We start from the raw sequence: 25,613 nt of genomic DNA, 5'->3' as shown, positions 1-25,613 counted from the left end.
CTGGCCTTTCCATGTCTCGGATACACCCAGCTCCCTCCTCACCAGCCCTGCCTCCCCAAGCACTGCTCCCCTGCCCAGAGCACTTCCTGTCCTTGTGGACGCGGCTGATTCGTCTGCGTCGGCAGGTTCCGGTGTAAATGCTGTTTCCTCCGAGAAGCCTTCCCGGACTGACCAAACTAGGTCAGGCCCCGGGCGGGCGCTCGCGTTGTATGCTGTGCTCTCCTGCCCTAGAACGTCCGTCTTTAATTAGAGGCTCCTCCATGTGACAACTGGTTCAACGTCTCTCCCCGCTCCGCGGGGTGACACGCTCTGCGACGGGGCGGACCGGGAGCTCTGGTGCCCGGGCCCCTGCGAGGTGCCCAGTAGACGTGGGAGAAACGGGGAGCGCCCCCCACTTCCAGGGGAGGAGCAGGCGGAGTGGGAGGAGCGGTCTCTGCTCCCTCTCCAGCTCCAGCCCCAGAGCGATTCAGAGACGGAGACAGAGACGCCAGACAGCCTCCTTTTGCTTTTAACGCAAAGGAACGGGCCTCCTGCGAAGAGAAATCACCTCTGTCCTGCTCTGCCATCTCCGCGCTATTTTGGGCTGTTTTTCTCTTTGGGGCCCATTTGTATGGGAGCAATAACTCCACCACGTGGCCACGCAGAGGCCCAATTAATATTATAAATACGGCCCCATAAAACGCACTCCTTGACACCAGAACGCTTTGTGGCTAATGACTCTCCGAGGTTTTTAATTCCGGCTCCTCCATGGTGACTTGGCGCAGGCATGCAAGGGCACCGCTCTTTCCCTCCGCGCAGAGGGACGCCGAGGGGGGCCACGTTCCTGCCGGGAGGATCCTGGGTTTTGTTCTTCCTCCTCCCGTTTTCCTGGACAGAAATAAACAGCAAACCAACAAAAACGGTGCTGGGACCAAGGTATCCATGTCTGGGGGCCGGAGGGGCGGTGACTCCTTCACCAATGTATTCCTTCCAGCGATGTTTCCTGAGCACCTGCTCTGAGGCGGTTCTGGGGTGCTGGGCCCTGTGGGTGCCACGGAGAATCCTGCCCAGCGGTGTCTCCAGGTGGCCCAGCGTCCCGAGGGGGAGGAGGGAGCTCAGAGCCGGACAGGTCCGCGGCGTGGCTCCCTCGGGGGCCGGAGAGCGCTGGCCCCGCTGGACGCGCCGCGTCTGTCTCCAGAGGTTGGGGTCAGGAGAGTTTCGGCCATTTCTCATCGGAGAGGCGCTGGCTAACGGCGAGGAATTTGCATTTTAATATTTTGAATGGGTTGATAAAATAGGAACAGATGGCTAGAGCTTGTCATTTTAGGGAAAATAGAGAAATATTGCGCTGCTTAATCTGTCTCTTGTTCACACTCCTCCCTGGCCCTCCCCGCTGCACACAGCTTCAGCTGCAGCACAATTTAAGGCAAAAACACTAATAACATCCGCCCTGGCGCAGAGGCCTCTTCACCGGGAAGCGCCCCGACTTCGGCGGCCGGCCCTGGGAGCACGGACCCCGTTCGGCCTGAGTGCCGATGCCGCCTCCTGGAGGAAGTTTCCAGAAGGTGTTGTTTGGGGGAGCGTAAGGGGCGGCGGGGAAGTGAGACAAGCTTGGGTGTCTCTCTGACACAAAGAAAACCAGCTCTGTGGCTGCTTTACTAGCCAGGGCAGCCCCACACCCAGGAACCCGGCGGGGAGGAGCGGAGGTGGGTACCACCCGTCCCTAAGCCGCCCCTCCACATGCCCCTGGACTGCAGGTGGGCATCAGCTCTAGCTGGGGGCAGCTCCTGCTCCAGAGAAGGCAGAACGCTACCACAGTCACCCACACCCCACCCGGCCCTGCCCCTGTCCCCTCTGCTCACCCGCACCCCACCCGGCCCTGCCCCTGTCCCCTCTGCTCACCCGCACCCCACCCGGCCCTGCCCCTGTCCCCTCTGCTCACCCGCACCCCACCCGGCCCTGCCCCTGTCCCCTCTGCTCACCCGCACCCCACCCGGCCCTGCCCCTGTCCCCAGTGGGCTGCTCTGAGTTTCCCCGCCCTCCTGCTTGGACAGAGCCTCAGAGGAGATGAGCTGCTGGGAGGGGGAGGCGGGAGGTGAGTGATGCTCTGGCACCAGAAACTCCTGCGAGAATGAGCAGCCTGCACCGCTTGCTGCCTGCTTGCTGACTCCAATAGCAGGAGCTCCGAGATGCTTCTGAGTAAACAGCCTCTCGGTGGCCACACGTTGCTTTATGAGCTGAGTCATCAGCCCGGCTGGCTCCTGGAAGGCCGATTCTCCAGGCAGCAGCGAGAGAGCAGGGAGCAGAGCGGGCCAGGCTCCTTCGCCCACGGTGATGGGGTTGGGGAGGGGGAGGCATTATTATGGATCTGCGTATGTTAAAGACATTGCTGATGAACGTAAGTTCCACTTAACAGAAATAGATGCTGCTGTCTGCATTCCGTACAAAATCTGTTTGATTATGGATGATTATGAATTCCCGCCAATCCTAAGGAATTTCCTGCTGAAAACGGGGTTCCTTTCCCCACTCATCAAGTTGCGGTTTATCATCAGAGGTACAGTGGTGCCTCACACAACGAACTTAATTCGTTCCAGGAGCAAGCTTGTTATGCGAAAAGTTCGTTATGTGAAAATCGTTTTCCCATAACAATACATGTTAAAAAAAATAATTCGTTCTGTAGCATAAAATATGCTAAGATGACATAAAAAAATATGCTAAGATGACATATTTTTATTTAGATACATCTAAAAACATAATTTTTTTAAAAAAAAACACACATTTTTTTAATTTTAAGACAGACTAAGTAGAGTCTACCAAATCTTGCACATCTTCATCCATTTTCTGCTTTTTGGCCGATGGTTTCATGAAAAACCTGTCCAAAGCTCACTGTGCGAGGCGTTCGTTATGCGAGGCACCACTGTAATGAGTTCGCCCCCAAAGTCCTAGCGACGTGCCAAGTCAGACGGCAAACCTCCTTGCTGCTGAGCTGAGGCTGCTCCACAGGGTGTCTGTATGGACTTTTCATTAAAGCCACGGTGCCCTATCCTGGGAATGTGCCCTCACGGACTCAAGTTTCTGAATCTGGAGATTTGCGACCGGCTGAAGCAACAAGCTGCTTCACTGAGTTCTCAGGACACGTCCACATGGGCCGCTCACCCCGGAGCACAGTGGTCGGAGTGGGTGCCTGCTGGGTGGCAGGCACTCTGTCCCGCTCCGTGTGTGGTAAAACCACGTGAAGAGTAATGGCTGCCCCTAAAGAAGGAAGTAGATGCTTGTCAAGGTGCAAGTGGACCCACTGATCTCTCGGAGGAGGTGGGGTGAGGAAGGGCTGTGGGAGAGGGCAGCACCCGTCCCGCCAGTGGCAGCTGGAGAAGCCGCCTTGGGGGATGAGGAGGATCTACTGAGTGGCCAGATTACTATGATCTCTGAACTCATAATAAACTGGCCACTCAGTATATATATTTGTATCGGAGGACTGGTGCATGAATTCGTGCATGGGTAGGATCCAGCCAGCCTAGCCAGGGACATGGGCGGCTGGCTGGCCTGCCTGCTGGTAGAACTCCTGGTGAGGGGACAATTTGCATATTAGCCTTTTATTCTATAGGACAGACACTGAGTGGCCAGATTATTATGCATTCAAAGATCAGCATCATTTGGCCGCTCAGTGTATGTGTCAAGACATGGGCTGAGGGGTACTGCACGCTGAGGCCCGGCCAGAGCCAGGGACTGGCAGACTCCAGTTTGTGTCTGGCATTGGGATGGCCCTGGGGGCTTCTGGGGGAGCAGTTTCTGGGAGGTGACGGGGTCAGAAAGCAGAACTTTGAGGACTGAGAGTCAAAGGAATTGCCTTGAAACAAAAGGATCTGGAGTGGATGATTCTCCTTCGCAGACAGACCAAGAGGCGCAAGAGAGGGGGAATGGGGGGTGAGGGTACCCACAGGGCAGATGGTCCCTGGATCACAGGAGTCTATGGAGCAGAAGAGAGTAAAAATGGGGGACAGGGAGCAACAACGGTGCAGTGGGTTCGTGGGGATCCTGATGAGGAGCAGACGTGAACATGGATGGGTGATGTGAGAACAGAAAGAAGCGTGGGTGGGTGGGAGGGGAGGGCAGGGCGCTGAGGTCCTGACACTCAGAGGCAAGCTGGAGGTCAGCTCTCCTGCCGGGAGGGGCGTGTATGTGCGGGTAAGAGCCGGCCCCCGAGGGCCTGAGCAAGGGCTCAGAGCAGATGCCGAGGGCGCTGGAGCAGGTGCACGCCCCGCTGCAGGTGGATTCCCTGGAACACGTGCTCTGCCCCTTTCCTTCCACTCAGGAAAACAGCCTGAATTTAGCGCAAACAGCAGGACCGCGGAGCCTGGGCCTGATGGGACGCCCTCTGGTTGAGGCGCGCAGTGCTGGCCCGGAGCCGTCTGCACCGCAGAAACCTGCCGTCTGAGGTGGGTTCAGACGGGGCACGAGAGGGGAGACTTTGGGAAAAGCCGTCTTTCGGCGCTGAGACCATCAGCACACCCACCGCTGATGGAGTGAAACCAGAGGATGAAATAAGAGCTTGAAGGTTGTTCAGAGGTCTGTGTAACTCGGCCCCACTGCTGGATAGCTCCCGGAGGGAGATCTGTGGGGAGGCTTCACCCCACGTACACGTTCCACGGTAGCCACGGGGCAGGGGTCTGTCACTCTGGAACAGTCAGCGACATATGCAAGGCCATGTCTTATGTTCTCTGGCCAACAACGCGCCGAGCTATGGAGAAGCTCAATTATCCACAGGGCATTTTCGGGGGGGGGGGGGGGCAGGAGCGGGCAGCCTTCATTGGAGGGAGGAGGAGCCTGTAGGAACTCGGAGCTGGTGGCAATACAGTCGTCCCCCCCTTATCCACAGTTCCATGTCCCACAGTTTCAGCTGCCTGTCTTCCACTTGCAGTATGAAAATGTTGAGTGGAAAATTCCAGAAAAACACAATCCATCAATTTTAAATCGCATGCTGTTCTGAGGAGCGCGATGAAATTCCACCCGGGACGTGAGTCATCCCGGTGTCCAGTGTGTTTGTGCCGTAGACACTCCCCACCCGTTGGTGACTTGGTGGCTGTCTCGGTTATCAGATTGGCTGTCACTGTATTGCATGCGGTGCTTACTTAACCATGGCCCCAAAGTGCAAAGGAAGCGATGCTGGCAATCTGGGTATGCCAAAGAGAAGCTGTCCAGCCTTTCTGTAAGCGAAAAGGTATGCACATACAGGAAAAAACACAGGGTTTGATACCACCCAAAATTCCAGGCACCTATGGAGGGGGGTGTCTCGGAATGCATCCCCCATGACTAATGGAATTATGGGGGACCGCTGGAATCCAGCTGGGCACAGGCAGGCCTGGAGGAGTAAAGCAATCCTAAATGACACTGGGAAGGAAGACTCAACAATATCTGTCCATTACTGACATATTCTTGTACTCGGCCTGCTTCCTCCTCAACACGTATGTGCCTGGCAGGTGCTAGTCTGGGTGCTGAGCAACCAGAAAGGTGGCTTTCCCCTGGCGCTTGCCTTTTGAGAGAAAGAAGACACAAAGGCACGCAGCTGGGATCCCAGGACGGGAAGGAGCCAGTCTGGCCACAGGGTCCATTAGGGAAGTTTTCCTGGTGGTGAGCACCCAGCTGGGCTGTGAAGAGTGGGGTGTCTAAGAGAGAGAGGGAGGGATTCCACCAGGGTTTGCACTTGGTAGTGCTGGGGATGGATGGATGAATGGATGGATGGATGGATGGATGTGTGGATGAACTGATGGATGGATGGGTGGATGAATGGATGGATGGGTGGGTGGATGGATGCATGGGTGGGTGAATGGATGGGTGGATGGATGGGTGGATGGATGGATGGGTGGATGGATGGATGGGTGGATGGATGGATGGATGGGTGGATGGATGGGTGAGTGGGTGGATGGATGGGTGGATGAATGGAAGGATGGATGGGTGGATGGGTGATTGGATGGATGGGTGGATGGGTGAGTAGATGGATGGATGGGTGAGTGGATGGGTGGATGGATGGATAGGTGGGTGGGTGGGTGGATGGATGGATAGAGGGATAGATGGGTGGATGGAAGGATGGGTGAATGGGTCTGCTGGTATGCGAGCTGGGAACACCATGTGGTCCAGGCATTGTTGGAGAGGAAAAGCCCTGCAGTTGTCAGACTAGCCTGGGCTTTGATGGGTGGTGGCCTAGTGTCCGGAGGTGCTGTTGGTCGGCACGAGAACGAACAGGCTCTTAGGGGACAGAAAAGAGGGAAGTCCTGGGAACCGACCCAGGAAGGCAGAGAGAGACCTAGGAGCAGCAGAGACGGAGCCCAGGGCAGGAACCCCTGATCCAAAGAGGAAGCACCTCCGACTGTGATTGTTGTCCCCAAACATGCACCGCGGCCAACTCAGCGAAACACGGGCCTCGAAGGCCTCGGGCCTCCGCAGGACCTAAGAGCCAGGGGCGCGAGCATGTCCCACCTGGTTCTCCCGCAGCTCTTTCCCCCCCACCTCACCCCTCCACCCGGCCTTCCTGGGGGTGGTGCTGGGGCAACGCGGTGGGAGACCCTGGCCGGGTCTGCCAACGGCGTCATCCTCCCCGTGCGGCTCCCCCCTCTCGGCCAGGGGGCCCGCGGCGACCTCCACGTGCCCGGCGGGAGGCAGTGGCCGCCCGAGAGCCCGGCCCGACCCCCGCCGGGCGGCCCGCGCGCCTCTCGCGGCTCCCGGGCGCGGCGGGGGGCTCTCGCGCGGCTCGGGCGGCGCGAGCTCAGGCGGCGCGAGCCCCCGCGCAGGAGCGGCGCATGCGCGGGAGCCGAGCCCGCCGAGGCGAGCCGACCAGACCCGCGGCGGCCGGAGCGGAGCCGGAGCCGGAGCCGGAGCCGGGCGCGCGGCGCTGAGGGCCGAGCGGCGCGCGGGAGCCGAGGCGGCGGACAGGTGGCGAGCCCTCGCCCACCCGCCGGGGGCCGCTCGGTGGCCCGCGGGGCCTCGCGGCGCGGCCGTGGCGGCGGCGGCAGCCTCCCGGGCGGCCTGTGAGCGATGCGCCAGCCGCTGCCCCGCGCCGCCTGACCGCCCCCGCCTCGGCTCGCGGTGCGCCACAGCCGGGCCCGCGGCCGCCCCCGCCGCGCTGTCGCCCGGCCGCCGCGCCCGCGGGGCCGCGCCCGGCCCGGCCATGTGGACCCCCACGGAGGAGGAGAAATACGGCGTAGGTAGGTGCGGGCGGCCGGCGGCGGGGGTCCGGGCGCGGCCCCGCCTCGGCTCGCGCCCGCGCGCCCCCGGTCCTGCCCGCAGGCGGCGCGGCCTGGGCGCGGGGGCGGCGGGGCGCGGGCGCGGGGGTGGGCTCGGTCCGGGCGCGGGAGGGCGGCAGGGGGCGCTGGCGGCGCGGCCTCGGCAGGTGCGGCCGGCGGGCGGGCGGGGGGCGGGCAGGGTCGCGGCTGGTGCGGGGCACCGGGCGGTGTGACCCGGGGAGCCAGGTTCTGGGAACGGCCCCCCGCGCCCCACCCTCAGTTTGGAGGAGTTTGCGCACCGCGGCGGGGAGCCCCGGGCTTGCGGGCCGGCCCGTTACACAACGAAGGGGAGCGCACCCTGACATCATCCCGGCTCCGCATCCTGCGGGTGTTGGGCTCCCGAGGCCCGGCCCATTCTAGTGTGTTTTTGCCGTGTTTTTGCCATCGGTGCCACACACACCTGCCGCCAAAGGGGTGGAGGGTGGGGAGGCGATTGGGGAGATTCTCGGCGTCAGGTGCGGGGCGCACGCCGTCCCCGCTTTGTTCCACCTGCTGTCAGCGGAGACCGTCCTTCGCTCAGGATCCCAGTGTTTACTTCCAGGGTGGAACACCCCTCACACCAAGCGATCGGAAGGAGCAGTGAGTGGTTTAAGGGATGGAGCGTCACTCTTACTTTCGTAACCTCAGGCTTCTGTGGGGAGTGCAGGTCACGTTGCTTTCTCGTAAGTCACCTGGCATCGCCATCAGCTCGAAAGGGATGTAAAATGCCGAGGGCACAGCTTTCCTCCCCGCCCCCCGCCCCCAAGCTGCAGTGGGAAAGTAGAGATGGGTAATCTGTCTAAACATAGATTTTTTGTTTCCCGTTTCCTACTGCAGCTAAATCAAGATTTAGTTCACAGTTCAGTTACAAAAATCACTTTTTAAACTGGCAGAGGGAGCAGACGTTTAGGAATACCATCAGGCAAGTTATGTGCGAACTGGATTTATTTAAATTCAAGGCCTCGCAGTGAGATCTGGGCTGGTAGCAGATCCTGTTTTGGAAAGGTAACTTGGTGAAGTTGGAGTCCGCTCAGCTCAGCTGGCGTGATGACGTGCGCTGGGGTGGAGGTGAGAACCGGAGCCTGGTGGTGCCAGAGGCGGCTGGCCCGGCGTGGGCAATGCTGCCAAGGGGAGGGGTTCGCCTCTGGGGACACTTTACCCTTCCTCTTCGAGTTCCCTCTAAAGACGAAATAGATGCTGTGAAGAGTTGGTGGCCTGTCTTCTCTGTAACTTGCGCTCAGAACTGGGTATCTGGAATAATGAGTAAGTGACGTTAGAGTGGTCGCCTGTCCAGTGGCACCCCATTTCTGTCCTTTTGAAGAGGAATCCCTAAAATGGTGGAGTTGGCAGAGTTGTGGATCTTGGCTTCTTAACTGGTGTTGTGGGCAAGTTTGTGAGCATCATTTTTCTTTTAAAAAAATATTTTTATCGACTTCAGAGAGGAAAGGACAGGGGGGGGGGGAGAGAGAAACATCAATGATGAGAAAGAGAGAAACATCAATGATGAGAGAGAATCATTAATTGGCTGCTTCCTGCACGCCCCCTACTGGGGATTGAGCCCGCCACCTGGGCCTGTGCCCTGAACAGGACTCAAACCGTGACCTCTTGGTTCCTGGGTGGACGCTCAACTCCTGAGCTGTTTACTGTCATTTTCTGAATGTGTGACTTGGGGATGATACTTACCTCCGTGGTTGTGAAAATCAAATGAGAGCCTACCAAGTTGCTTACTGAATGGTAATGTCTTATTGTCCCCGTGGCTCTTAGAGGACTCACAGCACGAGGTAGCTCTCTCCTCAGGTGTGTGAGGTCTGAGGAGGAGGCAGAGCGAGGCAATCAGGACAGGCGTATGGAAATCTCCGCGCGAGGGTTTAGTATGTGATTTACTCGGGAAGGCGGACTGGAACTCTTGATTTCCTAAGACTGTGGGTTTAGCTTTAGAAAAGTGGTTATTTCCTGCGGAGGGGCACAGCATGGGCACAGGGAAGGACTTAAATGCTTGTTAGACGAGAGAGTTATTCTGAAGATGGGAGCAGCTGGGGCTTAGTATAATTTAGCTGCCTTTTCTGCCAAACAAGGCAACTGTCTTCTCTCATTGCTTTCTTCTGTCCCCTCCTCAGTTATGGCCTGAAAGTTCTTGTATAAATTGTCCAAAACTCAGGGTACACCCTCCGCGCCCCCCCCCCCCCCCCCATAAGCATGCTAGGGCTATACTCCTAGGCTTGTTCACAAAATCCAGGTCAATTTATTATGTAGCTTAAATATTGTACATAAAAGGAGAAAAATAGTCAATTAGAAGTGGTATGTTAGCTGCATTATTTCTTTAATTACTGACTTGAAAATCTAATCATTATTTTTTCTATGGGAAAATGTTTTGAGTTGTAGCTTTGATTTTTTGTTGTTATTACTAGCCCTCACCCAAGGATATTTTCCCATTGACTTTCAGAGAGAGTGGAAAGGAGGGGGAGAGACAGACAGAAACATCGATGTGAGAGAGAGACATTGATTGGTTGTCTCCAGGGCCGGGAATTGAGCCTGCAGTGGAAGTCCATGCCCTTGGCTGGAATCGAACTCAGGACCCTTCATTCCATGGGCAGACACTCTATCCACTGAGCCAAACCGGCTAGGGCTCATCTTTGATTTAAAAAAATATATATATTTTTTATTGGTTTTTTACAGAGAGGAGGAGAGAGGGATAGAGAACTAGAAACGTCGATGAGAGAGAAACATCGACCAGCTGCCTCTTGTACACCCCCCACCGGGGATGTGTCCGCAACCAACATACATGCCCCTGACTGGAATCGAACTTGGGACCCTTCAGTCCGCAGACCGCCGCTGTACCACTGAGCCAAACCGGTTTCGGCTCATCTTTGATTCTTATGATGAGCTTGGAGCACAGATTTCTGTCTGCTTGCTAACCCATTATCCTTAGAGCAAGGGGGGAAACTTTTGACTTGTACTTCCCACCGGTTGGCGGAATTGCTCAGATGGTGGTGGAGTTTGCAAAGTTTTTCCCACGGCACTGTAAGATTTGATTTGATCCTATAGTAATGTTTTACTGCCTTTTAATTAAAAAAATAACTTAGAGATTATATACAGCTTATAACATTTTAAAAATTAGTTGATTTATTAACTTTGGGCAAGGTGATATCTGAGCTTCCCTTTCAGTGACATTTCTGTGGTTGGCTCTGGAGGAGGGGAGGGGCCGGCCCTTTGTTGAGCGGGCCCAGGGCTCTCCCCGAGGGCCACCGTGCAGGTGCCTGGTGCCTGGTGCCTGCTAACGCTGTCCTCCTCAGCGGAAAGAAGCCGCCTCCCGAGGCTTAGTCCTTTTTGTCCTCCAACAATGCCGGAAGGGGATATTTTGTGGCGTTTCTGAGTCTCATGCTGTTCTTTTCTAGCAGTACCAGAGGCTGTTCTTTGCTGAGCCCTTTGTTCCCTATTCTGAGTCCTCTGTCCCTCCCCGTAGAGGTGGTCTGCTCTCCTGCGGCCTCGGGTGCTCGGGGAGCCTTGCGTCCGGCCCTTTTTCAGTTCACCTTTCCGGGGAGCTTCTTGCTCGAAAGTGATCAGGTGAAAAGAAGCCAGCTATTTCTGTGAACATCTGCCTTTTCCTATAGTGACTGCACCCGTGCTGCCACATATGGGCACCAAAGACCAGGGACTGCTTCCCTGCCCCTAGCAGCAGCAGCAGCGGCGGCAGAGGAGCGGGTCTGTCCTTAAAGCCCTGGCGGAGAATGGCAGCACAGGTTGGAACACGTGCGCACTTGTCTGGCATCTTAGCGGCGGGAACTGCTTCAGAAGGTCATCTTTTTCTGCCTCATGAGGCAAATTTTTAAACAATTCAGGGCATTCGTGACTTATTCTTTGCTAATCCCCACTTAGTAGTCCTTGAAAATTTCTTCTCATTACCAATCAGAATTATATTTTAGTTAAGGTCACATTTACTTTTTTTCTAATTTAAAAAGCAACGCATATTTTCTTTTACCTGACTTCCTTTTGCTTTATGTTCTCCAGATAGAGGGAACCCTCCCCCCATGTGGTTTTGTTTTGTTTTATTTATTTATTTATTTAAAAAGCTTTGAGTCTTTACAAGAAATTTAACGTAGGAAGTGGCTGTGGGAACTGAAAGACCCGGTGTTTACACAGTGTCACTAGCCCTGTTGGTAAAGGGGCTACAGCTCAGGGAAATGTGGTGGTGGCTCTTCAGTTCTTGCTGTTAGGCATCCCGTCTTTGAAGTCTCTGAAAGGGCCCCACATCCTCAGATGGAAATGTCATATCCCAAGACTTACTTTTGTTCTGAAAAGTGAGGATGTGCTTGATATGTGATGATTCACTGTTTACAGGGGCTCCCGCAACATGATTGTCCTTGAGCCTCACACCGTAATATCCCCTCCCCCTCTTTCTTGAACAGATGGGAAAGGAACGGGAGCAGAGAGAGCTAAGTGGCTGTGATCGAAAATACTTAAGCAAGTCCAGAGTTGAGATTTGAACTTCGGACTTTGGGATTCTGAGCCACAGTTTCTTTTATTGCCTGGTGTTGCCTTTGAAAGGAATTTTTTAGTATTGTATATCTGTGAAAGATAATGTATTTTCTGCAGACTTTTCAATAAGTTGGATAGTTATATTTAAGGAATTTTATTTCTATTTTAAATGTTTTTTTTAAGACTATAGTATTGAGTATTCTGTTTTTGAATGGAATGATTTACATTGATAGTGAGAACAGATTCAGGGCATGTCAGGAGGTTTTTTAAAACAGCTCTGAGGAATATGCTGGGTACTGTTGCCCTCGTTTAAAGACATTGTAAGTAGGCACATTTATTAGTGCCTTCCCGAACCAAGAGGCCTTTGTTTTGATCTGTCAGCCCATAAAGCAAACAGGAAATGATCAACATTTTTAATAGAAAAGGCAGTATGCAGCAATATTCTATAGACTATTCAAATGTACAGTTCATTTTGTCATGCATTATTTTAAGAGAATGTGCTTTAGAAACATTAAGTTGTGAACATGAGACCATTTTCTCTCTAGCATTTTTAGGCCCATTCTGAGGTATGATGGTCTCAAAAGAATGGTCATTGAGGTTGAAAGTACTTTATACTCATACCATATTGTTACATTGGTGCTGAATTTTAATTTTTAATAGTTTGTATTTTGAATGCTTTTTTGAATTCTTGTGCCTTTATTCTTGATTATAAAGAAATTTCATTTGATCTGAAATTACTCCCAATGTGTAAGAGTTATTGGATATGCTATATTAGGGCTTTAATTCCAATGTTATACTTTTACTGTAATAAAAATCACGTTTATGATTATGCTCTCAAGACTCTTGCATAACCCCTCTTGACATATTTTGTGTGGAGAAGCAAGATTTTTTTTTCCCACATAAAGGTTCTGGGCACTTAAAAATTTCATAAAATACGTTACCAAATTATTTTAGCTGTGGCCCAGGTGCTCGCAGCCGATTTGCTATATCGCCGTTAGTATACTCTAGGAAAGGTAATCACTGTGTTGGGAAATGCCACTCAGGGGTGTTCCGTTTTCTTATCTGCCATGGAATACGATACCAGCCTCCTGCTTACATCCGTTTCTTTCCTCAGAATTCATTCCTGAGATCTTAGAGATTGATGAGTGAGAACCAAAATTGATGGAAGAATTCGTGTTCGATAAATGCAGAGCTTTATATTGTAGGCTTAGTCTCATCCTTCAAACATATGTGCATGTGGCCTTTATTCAAATACATCTAATCACAGTGCCCTCAGCACTTTTTGGGACAATTTTATGGTTAGATAGCTGTGACTAGATCATTCTTCCTTACTGAATAGAAGAGATCCCCTGTCATTTCTTAAAAGTTTGTGTTCTGTTCCCACATATAAATTATTTGCTTTAGTAATTGATAAAATTTTTGAATTGGGGATCTTTGAGATAAGGTTACGGTCCAGAACTAAGTGAGGCTGTTGACATAGCTAACATTCATCAAGTGTTTACAATGCTCAGCACTTTCATGTTACAGCTCAGAGTTGCCTCTTCAGCCTCCTCCGCTAACCTACTTGTACTTTACACTCAGCCAAACCACACTTTCCCTCTGTCTGGACCTAATTATGCCAGTGCTGCGTGTGCCAGGACATTTGCCATCTCTTAAAAATCTCTTGTTATTTGTTGCATTATGTCTTTATTCATATTATTCCTTCTACAGGGGGCGCTTTTCCCTGTCTTCATCTCTCAGGTTGTTTTCTATCTTAAAGGGACGTTATTTTTGTAAATCTTTTTCTAGACCCTTGACCATACCCCTCTCTTTCTCCAACCAGAGAGATTTTATACTTCTAGAGGCCTGGTACACGAATTCATGCACGGCCGGGGTCCTGCCAGCCCGCTCTGGGGCAGTTGGGTTGGGCTGGTTTGGGGGAGGGGATGCCTCGTGGTGGAACTCCTGGTCGAGGGCACAGTTTGCATATTAGCCTTTTATTATATAGGATAGGATATTCTATGATACTTTGTTCCTAACAGTGGTATATTTAATCTTGTTTCATTAGACTAATGTCTTTCCAACTTTTGTCTGATCTACAATAAGAAATACATTTAAGATGATCTCTTATGTGTGTATGTATATATAAACATACATTTACACATATGAAAACGTACTTACTGTATACTTTGTACAGTGAACTCTGATATTTTCTGTTCATTCTATTTCATTAAAAATATTGGTGGCAGCTCAATTGATTTTATGGTTAAAAAACAACACTGCTTTAGGCTATTAACTCTTAGAACTATGAATTGTTATATTTATATTCATATTTGTATTATTGACAGACAGGGCTGCAGAAGGTTTTATACACATATTTGTAGCATTGAATTGGACATTTTTTGTTAATGTAGCATAAAGCCTGATTTTGGTGACTTTTGAGGTTGCTATTTCACACAAATTATTAGGTCTAGTAATAATTAATGTCGTTTTCTAATACTTTTTTAAATCGAATTTATTTAAACAATACAACAAAATTTAATCAACAATATAGTTGCCGTTGTTTTCTACTACTTGTGCCCAACGCTCAGGAAGCATTTTAATCCCTCTGTTGTAAAATTCTTGTGATTTTGATGCAAAAAATTCGGTCAATGCATTTTTGAGGCATTCTTCATTATTAAATTTTTTTCCAAGAAGAAAGTTTTGCAAAGAACGAAACAAATGGTAATCAGAAGGGGCAATATCAGGAGAATATGCAGGTTGAGGGAGAACTTCCCATTCCAACTGGCGCCGTTTTTCAGCAGTGATTCTTACAGTATGCGGTTGTGCGTTATCGTGGTGAAGAATTACGCCCCTCCGATTAATCAGCGCGGGTTCTTTTTCTCTTAAAGCTTGGGCTAACCTTTCCAATTGGGCACTATACACTGCACTTGTAATGGTTTGGTTAGATGGTAAAAGTTCATAATGAAGAATTCCTTTAAAATTCCACCAAACACACAACATCACTTTTTTCGCATGCAAGTCAGGTTTTGGCATGGGCTGCGGAGCCTCATTTTTGTCCAACCATTGAGGCCGCCTTTTCAAATTAACATACAGCACCCATTCTTCATCTCCGGTAACAATTTGCTCTAAAAACGGCAAACGGTTTTGACGAGAGAGGAGTGAACTGCAAATTGTGACTCTTTGATTACGGTTGTTGTCGGTCAACTCATGAGGAACCCATTTTCCAAACTTTTGGACTTTTCCAAGTGCATGCAATTGATTGGAAATTGTTTTTTTGTGAACAATTTAAAGTTGTCGCAAGCTCTTGTTGGGTAATTTGAGGATTTTGCACCAAAAGAGCTTGAAGAGCTTCTTGATCAAAATTGGACACACGGCCTCGACCACTCTTGTCATCTAACGAAAAATTTCCCTCGCGAAATTTCTCAAACCAACGCTGGCATTTTCTGGCGCTAACTGCATCTTGACCAAGAGCACTACAGATGTTTTTTGCAGCCTCACTTGCTTTTCTTCCTAATTGGAACTGTAAAGCATGCAGTGCCGAATATGCTCTTCATCCGCCATCTTCTTAGCCCTAGTTTTGCAACAAAAACCAAACCAAACACAAACTTTTTCAAGCAAAACTTGTTAATTGCACTTCACACGTTCTGTAGATACCACGTGTTTGAAGGTTATGTCAATACAAGTCAACGCCAAGCAAGATTTTAAACGAATGTTGAAAAACGACATTAATTATTACTAAACCCGATACTTATATTGAATTCATAGAACTAAACTCTGTGTTTTATTTCATTTGAATTGAAGTTAAGCTAGATCTCCTCTATCCTGAACTTATACACCTGCTAATAACCATAAATATAATAAACATAAATAATTTGTTTCATTTAAAAAAGATATTGTATTTATTTCCATTACATTTCATTGAGGCGAGTATATTTGGCTTGCCCTGTTGGTCCTAAATTGGGGAAGGGGCTGGATGTGGTTGGCTCATCAGTATAACCTCTCAAGCCTTTTTGAACTTGAGTTTGTGATCCTGCATAGCACTATCTTTTCTTTGAACCTTTACATAATTCACAAACCTGTCTTTTTCAAGTGGCTGATAAAAATGTTCAACAGAATCAGAAGGAATTTTATTATCTAGTAGAGGAAAATGTCCAGTTAATAAACAAGTCGATTTTGCTTTGAATGCACATGAGCTGGATAACTATTGAACATTTCGTGACAGGAGCACTGGCTGCCTGGGTGAGCCTGACAGTGTTTGGGGTTAGGATGGGCCCCTTGGCGCCCACGCTCCCTCGCCGGGGGGAAAGACGCCTCGAGGAGGCCTGTGTGGCCTTCCTGCAGTGCGGGGGCAAACATGGAAAAGGTGGGCAGTCCCTTTGCATTTGCACGTGTAGGGGGAGCGTGGCACCAGCTTTCCTTGAGTTTTGTTCCTGACATTTTCTCCACATCATCTACCCTGGAGATATGCGGGACAGCTCACCCCTTTCCAGACACGTCTAGAACTTTCCTACCTTTGCTGCTTTGCAATGACAGAAATGCCATGACTGCCTTTCTGTGCCTGGAGAATGCCAGCTTACAAAGTTCAAATGCCATGCCTTTGATGCCTTCCCCATATCAATAAGCTCCGCTTCCTGTACCTACAGCAGTTGGACCAACTTCCAGGACGCACTGACCCTTCAGAGCAGCTTCATTGCATCTCTCTGCCTCAGGAGACTGAGCGGCTCCGGGCTGAGGAACTCCATCCTCATGTCTGTGACTCTAGGACTGTCCCAGAGGGAGTGACCAGTAAACGCTTATGAGGAGTCCAGCCTTGTGAAGAGTTTCGTTTGGCTTTGCTAATCCTGACGGTATTCTCACAGGCAGGCCGTCACCTAATGTTTGGTGGTTAGGAGTTTGTGACGTAGTGAGCAGACTTTCCCCCCTTGGTTTTCTCTTTCGTGAGCTTGTTAGGAGGGTTTATGGCTGAGTTCAGATGACTGATTTTGGGTGGGAGCCTTAAGAGTCCAGTATGAATCCATTTCGCCTGGAATGCCACAGTTATCACAACAGCGATTCGGAAATCTTGCTCAGATAATAGGGATGCAATTTGAACGTACCCGACAGTTCCTCTTTCGTTTGACATCTTTGGGAAGCTGTGTTTTGGTTGAGTGACTTTTCCAGAGTGCTCAAGGTTAAACCTTTAGAAACACAGAGAGAAGATTCTTATCTTTTTGTTGGACTTTTATCTAAAATATAATATATTCTATACTTGCCTGTGTTGTGAATTCCCTTTTCTGTGTAACATTTTCCCTCTGATTACATAAGGTACAAATTCATTGTAGAAATGTTGGTAAGTATAGAAAAATACACAGGAAGGAAGGAAGGTGTATCTTATTTCTGTTACCCAGGAAACTACCCTTCTCAACATATGTTTACAGTCTCTTTCTGTACATATATTTAAGTAGGCATTTAAAATACATTTAGGACCATGCTGTATATATTCTTGTAATCTTTTATTGAAATCTATTACACTGTGAATACTTTTTTATGTCCTGAATGTTCATTGTTTTAATGACTGCTGTTCACAGATAGATGTACTGTAATTTACCTAATCTCCTACTTTGGAGCAGTTGGTTATTTGCAGTTATTGCCAGGACAGTGAGGGTACTTGTTTTTCTGCACCTCTGTCAACCTAGGAGAGTAGTTCCTCCACAGGTTTGTGTTTTCAAAAAATCCATACATGCTCGAAAGGAATAAGTCCCCAATATTACAGAAATCAAGTGTCCCCTCCTTCCAGTTCAGCTTCCTGGTCATCGTTGTTTACTTGAGCCTGCTGCTGATTGGCTCTGTTCAAACTAACAGGTGATCACAGTGTTAATACCGGGATGTTTGTTTGCTTCCTCAGGGAAATCCCTTGGAAAATCTCTAATTCCAGTTGGTGGGCCTCCTGTTTGTTCCTTTCTAATTTGACTGTGATGCTCAGGGAATTCTGGGGACTCTGACTCACTGTCAGTGTATTCTTTCCGTCTGCACATTTCTTTCTCTGGAGCTCCTTCAGATATCCTCCTTTTCTTTCCCCATTTGCCAGCCGCTCACTTCTGTTTGCTTCCCTCCCCAGCCACACATTTACAAGCTAGACCTCAATTGAACTTGTTCCAGGGAAACTGGATAATCAGCTGGTGGCTCCTTTCCTCTCTGAAGTGAGAGTCAGTGCCTTTGTGATAGACTCAGCTCCGTTGAAAGAGCTGAGGGCCTCACGGTCCAGGCTCAGCGCTGCAGGAAGGCCTGTCTGTCTGGAAAGGAGGTGGTTCTGGGAGGGACAGGCCGAGGTAGGGCTGTTCTGTGCGGAGGGCAGTGTCCTTTCTGGGCGGGGCCTGGAGACATGACATCTGTCCTGCTGCACCATCTTGTCAGAGGAAAGCCAGCAAGGAGCGGTTTGTTTACTGTCTGGTATGGGGAAGGGAGGAGCACTTAGGGGTGCATTTAGCGCCATGGAGGTAGGAGGGAATCTTTTGGGGAGAAAACCTTTTGATACATTTAGACATACCGAAATATCTAAGCTCTAATGAGGGTATAGAGAACTGTGTTGTTCCACAAAGCACTGTTTTTAATCCAGTTGCTTTCTCAGAAACTAGCAGATTTCTCTCATCCAAGTACTAACCAAGCCCGACCCTGCTTAGCTTCCAAGATCAGATGAGATGGGGCGCGTTCAGGGTGGTATGGCCGTAGACACGAAACTAGCAGATTTCTATGTTGTATATGTAATCTGTTTTAATTGGTTAATTCTTCACCTCAATACTTAAAGATGATTTTTGTCATAAAATGTACATTTTACCCATATTTAAGTGTACAATAATTCACTGGCATTAAGTACATGCAAATGGTTATAGAACCAGAACTACTGTTTATTTCCAGAGCATTTTTATCATCCCACTCTATATCTCCCTCCAGCTCCTGGTAACCGCTATTCTGCTTTCTGTCTCTATAAATGTGACTCTTCCATATCTTGATATAAATGGAATCATACAATATTTGTTCTTTTGTTTCAGGTTTATGTTACTCAGCACGATGTTTCTAAGGCTTATTCATGTTGTAGTACATACTAGAATTTAAAATTTCTTTATTTGAGTGAATACTATTCCATTGTATGTGTATATATCACATTTGTTTATCCATTCATCCTTTGATGTACACTTAGGTTGTTTTCACCTTTGACTCTTGTGAATAAAGCTACTATGAACATTGGTATGTGTCTGTTTGTGTTTGTATTTTCCATTCTCTTGGGTATATATCTAGAATTAGACTCCTGTGTTCAATCCTTTGGCTATATATCTATTATAGTAATAGAATTATCACGACAATTCTACGTTTAGTTTTTTTGGTTTCCATAGTGCCTGTACCATTTTAATCTTACCTATTTTTTTTTTTTGCAATGAAATGCCTGCACCATTTTATATTCCCACCAGTAATGCAAAATAATTTCTATTTTTCTATATCCTTGCCAATACTTAGTTTCTGTGTGTGTGTGTGTGTGTTTTTAAAGTGCTTGTAATAGCCATCCAAATGGATGTGAAGTGATCTCATTGTGGTTTTGATTTGCATTTTCCTAATAATTAGTGATGCTGAGCATCTTTTCATGTACTTACTTGCCATTTGTATATGTCTTCTTTGGAGAAGTGTCTATTCAAGTTCTTTGCCCATTTTAAATATTTTTTTTGTTATTAAATTGTAGTTCTTATATATTTACACAATTCTTTATGTTACATGGTTTTCAAATGTTTTCTCCAATTTCTGTCTTTTTGTTCTTAGATACATAACATTTTTACATTTTGATGAAGTCTCATTTACAATAGTCTCCCTCTTATCCATGAGGGTTATAACCAGTGGGTGCCCCAAACCACAGATGGTATACTATGTTTTTTTCCTATACATATCTTTCCATTTAAAGGAAGCACTGTGAATTTTCTTTGTCATATAAATTTTTTTTTAAATGTATATATTTTAATTGATTTTAGAGAGGGAGAGGAAGAGAGAGAATCATTGATTGGCTGCCTCCTGCATGGCCCCTACTGGGAATTGAGCCCGCAACCAGGACATGTGCCCTGACTGGAAATCAAAACGTGACCTCCTGGTTTATAGGTCTACGCTCAACCACTGAGCCACGCTGGCTGGGCCCGGATTTTTGAGGGATGTATTTGAATCGTGATAGGAGCACACTTGGGTTCTGCTAGTATCAGGTGAAGAGTTTTCCCATAAAGAGGGTGGCAGCTGGTCCAATAGGGACAAGTGGTCAGGGTCCCCAGATTCAGTTCTAGTGCCATCATAAATGGAGCAAATAAAAGATGTTGAAGAGTCATTTAGTTCACTTGATTGGCAATTTAGATGGTTACTGTAAATTATAGAATTGTTTCCCCTTTTTGGGAGAAGAATCTCCAGCATGATGCTTTTTTTTATTTTTTTTTATTTTTTATTTTTTATTTTTTTACATATTTTATTGATTTTTTTTTTGCCCCTCTCCCTCCCTCCCACACATCCCCTCCCTCCCCAGAGTTTTAAGTCCATTGGTTGTACTTATACAGCATGATGCTTTTCTAGAAGACTCGGCCTACTGCCTGAGGAGGAGCAGAGGAATAAAGAGAAGGGTGACTGTTTCTCAGAGGAATAGATTCGGGGACAGGGGCCTGCAGGGTGTTAGTGATCCCCACTCTGAAAACGGTTTAGCACCCCGTGGCGAGGCCTGTTTAGCAGTGGGTTGAGCATCATGAGTGTGGCTCCGGTGTCACAGAGACTCATTTCCATCTACATTATTAAGAGGGAAGGTTGGGGACAGCCCCTGTAGTTTCTGGGAGCATCTCTGGGGTTAGGAGGACATTGGCAAGGTTGGTTCCAAGACTGAGGTGTTGGAAATGTTTAAATTATGACAGTCTTCTCTCCATTGTCCTGACCGCAGTGATGGCAGAGGAAGGAGGCTCGGGTTTGCACAGGGGCCTTCATTTGCCAGGGCTGGAAATGAAGAGCTTTAGCAGTCTTCTAGCTTCTAGGCGATTCATTGAGGTTGGGAGCAAGCTCGTTGGCTAATTAACCAAATCTAGAGTGGACATCGTCTCCCATTCTGTCCTCTTCATTTTAACTAAAAAAAGAAAAAGAAAGAAAAAGAAAGAAATCTTGGGCCAGCCTGTTAATAAGCATATAGAGTTAAAGGCTGTGCAAGTGGAGTCCGCATCTGAGGGAAGATTAGAATTTTCTTCGAAAGTAGTCTGAGGACGATTAGAATAGGAGCAGTTCCAACAGGTGTTTGCTGTTTTTTTAAAAAAATATATTTTATTGATTTTTTACAGAGAAGAAGGGGGGGGGGGTAGAGAGCTAGAAGCATAGATGAGAGAGAAACATCGATCAGCTGCCTCTTGCACAGCTCCTATTGGAGATGTGCCCGCAACTAAGGTACATGCCCTTGACCGGAATTGAACCTGGGACCTTTCAGTCCACAGGCCGACACTCTATCCACTGAGCCAAAAACGGTTAGTGTTTGTTTTTTTTATATTTAAAAAATATACTTATTGATTTCAGAGAGGAAGGGAGAAGAGATAGATAGAAACATCAATGATGAGAGAATCATCGATTGGCTGCCTCCTTCACACTCCCTATTGGGGATCAAGTCTGCAACCCAGGCATGTGCCCTTGGCCAGAATCGAACCTGGAACCCTTTAGTCTGCAGGCTGACGCTCTATCCACTGAGCCAAGCCGGCTAGGGCTCAACAGGTTTTTGAGCAAGCCTGCATTGTCCCCCGGCAACAGGCTCAGAAGATCACTGTCATTGCTTGGTGGAGGTCTCCAGTGAGTGTTCCAGCATTTTGCCCAAAGTTAAGGGTTTGTTTTTCTAAATTCCTTTCAGGATGTTCCCATCGAGCAAGTTCCATTCAGTGCCGAGCCTGACCTTCACTGTCAAGCATATGAACTAGCGGATATAAGTCAGAGAAACCAGCTGATAAGTCTGAATAGCTATTAAATTCTCCCCAAATCCATGGGGATTTTCAGGTGCTGCAGGAAGCCGTGTAACTATGGATGCAATGTGGCCCTAGTCCAGGAATGTAATGAACGGGGTGTGTTAGGATCCTCAGCAGGCTTGGCTTCAGAGGGACAGGTGCTGACAAGCTGCTGAGGAGGGAGTGCGGGAAGGTTCCCGGGAGGAAGAGGGAGATGGCACCCGAGGGGGAGCCAGACACAAAGAGGCTGAGGGAGAAGAATGGGAGGCTTTGGAAGCCATTTTTTTCTTCTTTAAGTGCTTATTTGCCTCAGTTAATCTCAACACTTCATTTTGTAACGAGGCACTTTTAGACTCAGTCAAGTTTGGAAGCCTTGAAATACCAATTGAAATATGTGTTTTCAAATACCAAGTGAAATATGTCATTTCAGAGCTGTGGTTGACCAGTTTGGTTTTAAGAAAAGCAAGTTTGGGGATTTCAAAAGTTCATAGTGGCCATTGATATTCTAAATTACTTTGAGTCATATCAGTTTCTGATCAGGGAAAGTATTTAGCTAAGTGGGATCCCATTATTCAGAGGCTTTTCTCTAGAGCCAAGGCCCAAATAGTCTGCAGGCCAAATGCCAGCATCCCGCTTTAGGAACAGACCATCCAGAAGCCAGGCCAAAGGCTGAAACAGCCAGTTTCAGAGAAATATCGAGATCCTGAAGGAGACAGGTCAAGGTTGAGTAGCACAGTCCTAGCAGAACAGCCTGCTCCAGAACGTGTCAGGCTGAAGGCTGAAGCACAGTTTCAGTGAGACAGTCTAACCCAGAACAGACTGAAGGCCAGCGCAGTTTCAGGAGCAACATCTCAAGAAACAGCCTGATCCCAAAGCAGAGTGCCCAAACAGAAGGACTTCAACAGAAGAGGGCACAGCTTTACACAGACTCCAGATAGAGGCCAGAGAGTTTCAAAATACAGAGTGGGAGCTCAGATCCAGGAGAAAACTTACTGTCAAACGCCAGGGTCAGAGAGAAAACAGAGAGCTCAGCGGGCTGGTGGGTGGCTCACCTGTTTGCTCACCAGCCTGGGAGCAATTAGGGCTCTTCTCTGATCTGCACTGCCCGCTGACCCTTAAGCAGAAGCCAGATATTTTCCCAGCAAGATGACTTTATTCGGGAACAACAAGGAATTGCAACCGGAACATGTGCAGCCCTGTGGGCCATGCACACGTCCACTGAAACAGAAGAGAGGGAGTTCCTTTATCGGGCTATTGATAGACTTCCCCTGAGCTTCCACAGCGCAGGGGAGCTCCCCACCTGGCCTCCCTGCTTTACAGGAGCTTTCTGACGACGATGATTTCACTTTTCTTCAACAGTGTCTTGTAATTTTCAGAGTTGAATTTATACCTAAGTGCTTTATTTTTATGGTGTTGTTAATGGAATGGTTTTCTTAATTTTTTCCATTCTTAGTGTATAGAACTACAGCTGATTTTTTGCATGTTAATTTTACATCGGTAACTGCTGAATTCATCAAATAGCTCTAATGTTTTTTCTTGGGGGGTGGGGAAGGAAGAGTATGGATTCTTTAAAGTTTTCTACATAGAAGATCATGTCTTCTGGGAAGAGATAATTTTACTTCTGCCTTTCGAATTTGGATGCCTTGGTTTCTTTACCTTGCCTGATTGCTCCGGCTGGAACTCCTAGCACTATGGATAGGTGGAAGCAGGCAGCCTTTCTTTCCCCGAGGCTCGGAGAGGACCTCACATGTGGCATCTCTGTGCGTTGGACTCTCATTTGCAGTTTGGAGCCACTCTTTTTTTTTTTTTTTTTTAATGTATTTTATTGATTTTTTTTAAAGAGAGGAAGAGAGAGGGATAGAGAGTTAGAAACATCGATGAGAAAGAATCATCGACGAGCTGCCTCTTGCACACCCACTCCTGGGGATGTGCCCGAAACCAAGGTACATGCCCTTGACTGGAATCGAACCTGGGATCTTTCAGTCCGCAGGCTGACGCTGCTCTATCCACTGAGCCACACCGGTTTCGGCTGGAGCCACTCTTTTACGTTCTGGGGTTACATCTTTACAGCTCATGACATTAGGAAAGAGCTCTTTCCTGTTGGGAAGACTTAGGGAAAGAATAGTATGGCTCAGCCTATTTCATTTCACACGGCCCCCTGTGGTGAGGGCGTCTGACAGCCCCATTGAAATCAGCTGGAGAGGGGGTTAGGCATGCTTGGCCACAGAATAAAGGAGGTAAGACTGCCTGGTGCACACGTACACTGTGCACACAAAGCTGTAGTAAATGTCAGACATACTATAGAAGTAGAGTGTGCCATGAGAGGTCAGATTCCTAAGGATGAAAGAACTGAGGCTTGATGAGTCAGAGGGTTTTGGTTAGAGAAGAGGAAGCAGGAGAGGAGACCCAGGCAGTAGAAAGCAGTGAAGGATGGATTCGAGACGAGTGCAAGGTGTTTGGGGGGAACTGTTAATAGACCAGGTGCTGTGACGTTGGGAGAAGATGGGGAGGATAGGTTTGGCTGAGAGTGTGAAGGGCCTTGATGTCAGAGTAAGGGATCTAGCCTTTATTCTGTAGGCAGTGGGGAGGCATTGAAACATGATGATCGGCCGAAACCGGTTTGGCTCAGTGGTAGAGCGTCGGTCTGCGCACTGAAAGGTCCCGGGTTCGATTCCGGTCCAGGGCATGTACATTGGTTGCGGGCACATCCCCGGTAGGGGGTGTGCAAGAGGCAACTGGTCGATGTTTCTCTCTCATCGACGTTTCTAGCTCTCTATCTCTCTCCCTTCCTCTCTGTAAAAATATTAATAAAATATATTTAAAAACAAAACAAACAACAAAAAAACATGCTGATTGAAGGACAAAGGTATTTTAGAAAGGTAAATTGAGGAGCTTACGAGTGCTTTTAGATTTAGAGAAACTAGATAAAAGAATAATGGGATTTATTTCCAGAGGAGCTAGGCAATACTGTTCCTAACATGGAAAACCTATAATGATTGGGAACAAATCACTTAACTGTCTTCTATTTGCCTCTTCAGTGAAATAAATACACTATCTTTCCTCACATGAGATCAGAATTTATATATAATTTCACTAAGAAAATATTAAGTTGTAGTCGGCATCATTGCTTTATAAATGACCTTATTAACTTTGAAACATATGAGAGTATTTTCCTCTGTGGTATTTGGAGATGGTAAGTTGGAAATAGATTATTGATTGAGGAAATGATAGCTACATTTTATTAGTTCATAAAGTAAGGAATTATTACCTTGGGCTGCATTTTCTTTTAAACTTGGTATTTCAATTAGTTAAATGGCAGAAACAAGTTCTGAAACTAAACTTTAGTGCTATGTGTTAACACTTTTTTTTCTTCTGCTCTTATGATTTTCTTTATTACTAAAAATTCTCAAAAATGCCCTCATAACTGGGATTTTTGACATCTGTACCCTAAAACAGTGATAAACTTGCTCTTAGCATTGCTTGCGCTCTTGAGTTTCAAAGTCTTGGGGGGGAAAACTCCTTCAACTCTTCTGTCTTCATCTCTCCCAAAGAATTTACTGTCTTTGGCCAGGATATCCTAATATATAAAAACCCAGGGTCGGTAATGACCGAAGGCTTGACCGAACACCAGGCTGTGCACGTAGCAGGCTCCAGTGGGCAGGGACTGGCGAGCGGGCTGAACTGCTGATCATGGGGAAATAGAGAAATGTGGCTGATCACCGGCCACCACAGCTACTGGCTGTAGATCAGACCCTGTTTCTCTCTCTCAGGGCCTCGCCAGCAGCTGTGTTTCTCTCCAAGAGATCAGAAGTTCAGCCTGTTCACCAACAGCCTGGAGTGGCTGTTGATCAGCCCTGCCTCTCTGATCAGGCCTTTTGATAGGCCCAGAGATGCTGATTGGCATAGAAACTGACCAATCAGAACCAAATCTGGGTGAACTGCGAGGAACCAATGGCTG

General features: G+C 48.2%; 2 protein-coding genes across 11 annotated transcripts in view; one reads left to right on the top strand and one right to left on the bottom strand.

Annotated features, from left to right (window-relative positions):
- The window catches only part of CISH (cytokine inducible SH2 containing protein), a 262,755-nt gene that overhangs the window by 43,731 nt on the left and 193,411 nt on the right, over window positions 1-25,613 (bottom strand). The window lies entirely within an intron of this gene.
- DOCK3 (dedicator of cytokinesis 3) overlaps window positions 6,818-25,613 on the top strand; it is a 146,579-nt gene continuing 127,783 nt past the window's right edge. For 8 of the 10 annotated variants that reach the window (XM_084902252.1, XM_084902250.1, XM_084902253.1 and 5 more), the window contains exon 1: window positions 6,818-7,178. In XM_084902252.1, the coding sequence (XP_084758378.1) occupies window positions 7,142-7,178 (37 nt within the window). In that variant the 5' untranslated portion in view covers window positions 6,818-7,141. The remainder of the gene's footprint in view (window positions 7,179-25,613) is intronic. The other 2 variants (XM_084902254.1, XM_084902245.1) reach the window with 2 other exon arrangements.

This window comes from Pipistrellus hanaki (assembly GCF_964339955.1).
Source record: "Pipistrellus hanaki genome assembly, chromosome: 13".
Classification (NCBI taxonomy): Eukaryota; Metazoa; Chordata; class Mammalia; order Chiroptera; family Vespertilionidae; genus Pipistrellus; species Pipistrellus hanaki.
Note: the sequence above shows the minus strand (reverse complement) of the source record. Positions and strands in the feature narration are given on the sequence as shown.